Raw genomic sequence first — 5,695 nt, 5'->3', positions numbered from 1 at the left:
AGAGGACTCAGCTTTGGTGGACACTGGTTAGGGCTAGGTGTTGCAGGTGCTGACAAACTGCCCCGAACACGTTCGTGATATGGTAATAATGACCATTTGGCGGATTTGGCAGCAAAGTAATGACATCTTGCATGGTAAGAGTGCAAGCCCAGTTGAAGCAACGGTGGACTACTTGAATAGCTATTATAAGTGTCTAAATCTTGCAAAGAGATATAGCGTGGAGGAAATCTTGAAAGGAAAGATGTCGGTTGACATAAATAGCCAGGTTCTTCCAAACAAGATAGTCTGAATCCCGTCTAAGCCATGGCCGGCTCCTCCAGCGGATTGGTTGGCGCTGTCTATCGATGGCTCCTTCTTGAGTCAAGATGGAAGTGCTTCAGCTAGTATGGTGCTAAGAAGGGAGAATGGATCAATGATATTTGCGGCATATAGATACATCTTCAACTGCAACAACGCCCTAGAAGCGGAATTTCATGCTATGATGCAAGGCATGGCGCTGGCAATCGAGCACTTAGATAAACCTATCATTCTAGGCAGATTCTACTTCAGCCTTGGCCATGTACTTGAGGGAGACTCACACTCTAGATCGGCCTATGGACATTTATCTGCTGAGATTAGAGTTGTAATGGTAGATAGAGAGTTTATTCCTATGTAAATCATTAGGTGTCAGAATAGGGTAGAACATCAATTGGCACACTATAGCCGTACTAAAACCTATACTACGGTATAGTTGAACTCGAACCCTCCTTGTTGTGAGGATTTGTTGTCTAACCCTAATCTTATGAAATCTTACCTCGTAAAAAAAGTTCTTTCATGTTCGCACTTTTTTATTCGTGCATACACACATGTGGCGTGACCTTTTTTTTTTGTGAGAATCTGTTTTTTTTAGGGGTGAAGACGTGTGTTTGTGTGCCATGCTGTCATCATCATGAAGACGTGTGGCGTGCGGCAAGAGATGGGCCGGCCCAGCTGATCAGCGCGTGAGCGAGCCCGGTAGACCAACCTTGCGTCGCTCTCTCCTGTTCCTTCCTCCCAGAATCAGTCTTGCCCACCCCCATCTTCCTCCCACGCGAAGCAACCGCCACACGCCGACGCGGACGCCGGCCGGCGAGGTACGTAACTTGCTCGCTCTCTCCTCCCTCGTTCACCCGGATCGGTTCCGCGCCTGATCCGGTTCCGCTTCGATCCGGGCCGGCTGCGTTCAGTTGTCGCGTGAGGATAAACAAAATTCCCCTCGGAGTTGTCAGATTAGATGGCGAAATCGCGTCCGGTCGGTTGTTTTCCGGGGGGCGTCGGCCGCCCGTGTAAACCCTTGAGAATCCCCTGCTGGAATTTTCTGCTCCAAGGATTTTCGCCTGCCTGGTCCGGCCTACCGACCCGGCAGGCCCTGACAAATTACAAGTTTAGAAACCTAGAGCGTTATTGCAACTTAGTTTCGACTTTGGAGAGCTGCTGGGTGCCTGGATGCGCTTAGGCTGGGTTTTGCAATAGCAAGTTGCCAGCAAATGCATGGCTTCTCTTCCCATGGCACCTGTAGGCAGTTTGGGAATAGAAACCACTGCCTGCAATTCAATCTGCCTATAGCACAGAACTGTATGCAGATTCGGTCAGATGGTTTCTTTGCGATGCAGCTTCAGTGTCTTGTCATTTTTTCTTCTTAATGGTAATGGCACACACCTATCTTCCGTATTCTCAGAAAATGTTAGCATCCTGTCTTGTCACCAGTATGTATTACCATTGAGATGTTATTTTCCATCAGAGTTTACTTTTAGATAATAACTCATTATTCATAGCTGACGGTTCAAACATTTCAAGTTCACACAGCCTTCTCTTTCTTTTGATGCAGATTGCTTTTGCGCGATGAGCTGGAGAATTCCTCTTTTCGGGTAGGTTAATGGCAGTTGCAATTGAAAACTAATCTAGGTGGTATTGCCCGTTCTTATTTCTTTGTCCGGGCGTTCACTTTTCAATCTTCCAAAGCATTTTTTTCTGAATGTTGTATGAATTGAGTTGTCTCTCTTCGTAAACCAGATATATTGGGGAATAGAGCTAATAAGTTCCATTCATTTCTCATTCTTGTGACCCGACGTTTTCGTGTATAGATCGAGCTTCCCTGTTGATCAAAACCTAATGCTGGGAAATAAAATGAAATAAGTTGTCAGTTCATGCTACGTTATTTGTCGGAGGTTCAGTCCAGCTACCAGGCAGGCTTTGTGTGGTACCTAGTCCTTCATTTCGAAGAAAATCGTGCAATCAACATGGTTCATGAATCTGCTCACTTTTGCTCCAAAACATTATTTTGCTGCCAGCCAAAGAAAGTTAGCCGAACTACTATTTTGCATTTCCTATGCTTGGATCTTCAGTTACACTGAATTATTAGAATAGTGTATGTGAATGGCACTGTATATTTGTCTTAAGATTGCTTTGTACTTTTTACTTGTCTTGCTTACTTCCTTAGGTTTGCTTATTAATAAATGCTATCAGCAGCTCTCAGCAGCAACAGCAGCAACAGCAACCTGAACCAAATTTCCAGAACATATCTACGCAATCTTGGTACCCTCCCTCAGTAGGTGGTTCATCTTCACATCCATCCACACCCAGCTCTTCCGGTGCTAGTCCACACCAAAGAGCTTCAGATCATCCTCAGCCTTCATCACGTGGCCAACCGTCTCCAGCTGAAGCTGCAGGGATAATTGCTCGTTTGAGGGATAAGAGGTACACTATTGGCCTTCTTTCCTTTCAGTATTTCTTGCGTCTTTTTGTAAAACTGTATCTGTATTGTGGACTATAAATTGCAACCAACATCTTAGTTTTACCATGATGTGACATATATTTGAACGTTCGTCTTCAAACTGAGAGTTTCTAAACCTGGTCAGCTTATGCTATTTGAAGAAATGCTTATCTTTTAAGTTGTAATCTTTTTATAGTGTATCACATTACAGTGCTGGATCAAGGCTGGCATTTTCCATGTTCCAGCTAGGAATAAGAAAAGGAAACCACTCATTTCTTTGATCTTACTATGGGTAGTGGGATACAGTTTCATAATCCTCAATTCTTCTTCAAGTAATAATACTGAACAAGCTTTTGTCAGAAGATTGCCGCATCCAAGTTGTACGAAAGATATTTTATCCTAACACCTTGAAGACTCCTTTCACTTTCTGGCAATGTTGGATATAATATGAAAAGAAAACTATGTAAAGTGGCTAATATATTCAGTTGTTATGCTGCTTAGACCATCAAATTTGCATCCCCCCCTTAAAGATTTGCATTTTCAGGTATTTGATCATTGTTATTTGCACCTTCTATAAGAACTTGCTACAAGATATTATTATGACACTTGCTGGACAAACCCAAATTTGATTTGTTTTTTTATATTGAGCAGACAACATCGTTTCTACATATGCTATTTATCCTATCTTAGTAAATGAGGAAATGTGGAAAATTATCACTCATGTGCCTAATCCCTGAATATTTTAGTTGAGCATGACTCTCTTTCACTTCAGCACTCATTTCTACAAATTATAGTCGGGCATGACTCTATTTTACATCGACACTGCAGAGATAAGATGGAACATTGCAAGAACAAGAACTTCTTTAATTGTCTATGTGAACAATAGAACGATTATGTAGGTTGATTCTAGAGGGAAATTATAGATTAAGTACTGATGAGTAGAAAACAGATGCATGGAAGGCATGCCAACTATATGTATGCTAGAGAATTTGGAAGCAGCAATTATGCATAGATTTGATATGTTTCAAATTTCCAATGTTTACTGTGTGTGTATTTGCACAGTATTTCGTTATACATACCATTATATGGTGATGGTTATGCATACTTTCTGGAATACAGAACTATGTTATGCTATGCTGTTCTTACCTTTACTATTGATGCAGTGTTGATGAGCTGCAGAGGCTGTTAAAGGACAAGGAGTCATATAATGCTTTTTTCAATTCACTTGACCAAGTTAAAACACAGAACAATGTAAGTCTTGCTGCTGCCTATACCATTGTTATTGTATGTATTGCTGACTTCATTGCGGTATGGTTGAGTTGGTTGTTCAACATGATAGCTACATGTATTTTTCTGCTGTTGGTTCTAATATAAAAGTGGGGTTGCTAACTGCTAAGAATGGTTCCCCTGGTTTTTTTGGTTAGTGTTTCTGTTGTAGCATAAATAGACATATAATTCAGCAAGTCGGTTTTCACTTCCTTTGTACCAGATTCCTTTGCTTCCAGTTTTTACTGCAGCAATTAGTATGATCTTTGTTACTTAACATTATAAATCAATTAAATGGGATGAGCCTTATCAAATGTAACAAAAGGTTATTGCTGACACATGTTCTTAAGTAGTTCAGATGCCATTTTGGTGATCATCTTACAATTTTTGTAATATTTGTTGCTGTGGTTGATTTAAAATATATACAAGTTATCTGAAGGCTTGATCTTGCCAATAGATATACCACATTGATTCCTAAGAGTGCTCTTGTCGGTTTTCTCACTTGTGTCTGCTTATGTTCAGTTACGCGATGAGCTTAGAAAGGAGACCCTGCAGCTTGCGAGTGAGTTATTCAATTTCTGTAGATCAATTGTTGGTGTCTCTAAATGGGCTTTTGATTGTCTCTAAATGGGAACTTATGGTTTATGGTGAATTTATACAGGAGAAAATTTAGAAAAGGAGCAGCGGATTTCAGAGCTCAGGAATCAGGTTCAGTACTATTTACCCCTCAAGTTTGTAACCAGTAGTCTTGTTTTTCGTTACTTAGTCCACTCAATATATAAATAACTAATTCAGTTATGAGAGATAAAACACTAATTAGTTAAAACCATTATAGAAACAAAAAATAATCTTACTCTAGTGTTTTGTGCAAGTTTTCGATATTGTTGTCTGCAGTCGATAATTTCCTCCTGAAACTCTGGTTGTGTTTGTGATTTTGTGCAGTGTACTATAATCAGAACCACAGAACTAGCAGCCGCTGAGGACAGGTTGGCCGAGTTGGAAAGGCAAAAGGACGAGATTATGAAGTCCTATTCTCCTGCTGCTCTGCTCGACAAGCTGCAAAGTAAGTGTTCTGAACAGCTGCAGCTCCAATTCGTGTGATGTTGTGCTTGGTTTCCTTGCAGTCTAAACCAGTGCTTGAAGTTTAGCAATGTAAAACTGTTCGTCATGCAAGCCCGTTGCTGACATGCCTGCACACCTTATCGTCATGTCTCTGCCCAGGTACAATGGCGAAGCTGGACGAGGAGTCGGAGGAGCTGCACCAAAAGTTCCTGGAGAAGGACATTGACCTGCCGACCTTTGTGCAGAAGTACAAGAAGCTCCGTGCTGCACACCACAAGTGTGCGCTTCTCCACCTCTCCGGCAAGGCCTCGCTTCGCTGATACATCTATCGATTCATTCATCGTCTGTCGTGGCATCGCTGCTCTGTTGTATCCTGTTCCTTGCCCTGTTTTTGACTGCAGACATCAGACTGAGGTCGCATGTATAGTCCTATGGCTGATTTCACGGGCATAATCACAATCTGCTATGTGTGATTGGTTTATGCTGAATGCCATGGTTGTGGAGTTACGAGAACAAGCTGAGCTCTTCTTTTATACTTACGTTTATTATTCACGTAAAACGTCATTTTGTCCGGACATAATTTATCTAGCCATCGGTCGTATGTGAAATTATGAACAGAAACCAAATTGAATTGCA

General features: G+C 41.5%; 1 protein-coding gene across 2 annotated transcripts; it reads left to right on the top strand.

Annotated features, from left to right (window-relative positions):
• Positions 1-974: 974 nt before the first annotated feature.
• LOC119284493 (vacuolar protein-sorting-associated protein 37 homolog 1-like) lies at positions 975-5,594 on the top strand. 2 transcript variants are annotated; one of them, XM_037563611.1, is made up of 8 exons: positions 975-1,112; positions 1,847-1,886; positions 2,488-2,715; positions 3,895-3,982; positions 4,520-4,559; positions 4,659-4,705; positions 4,940-5,060; positions 5,219-5,594. In XM_037563611.1, the coding sequence occupies exons 2-8, from the start codon at positions 1,861-1,863 to the stop codon at positions 5,377-5,379; spliced, it is 711 nt and encodes a 236-aa protein (XP_037419508.1). In that variant the 5' UTR covers positions 975-1,112; positions 1,847-1,860; the 3' UTR covers positions 5,380-5,594. The 2 variants fall into 2 exon arrangements, with proteins under 2 accessions (XP_037419508.1, XP_037419506.1); XM_037563609.1 differs by having other exon boundaries at positions 2,485-2,715.
• Positions 5,595-5,695: the final 101 nt, after the last annotated feature.

Source organism: Triticum dicoccoides, chromosome 4A, assembly GCF_002162155.2.
Source record: "Triticum dicoccoides isolate Atlit2015 ecotype Zavitan chromosome 4A, WEW_v2.0, whole genome shotgun sequence".
NCBI lineage: Eukaryota > Viridiplantae > Streptophyta > Magnoliopsida > Poales > Poaceae > Triticum > Triticum dicoccoides.
The sequence above is the reverse complement of the archived record's forward strand: the minus strand, read 5'-3'. Positions and strand labels throughout refer to the sequence as shown.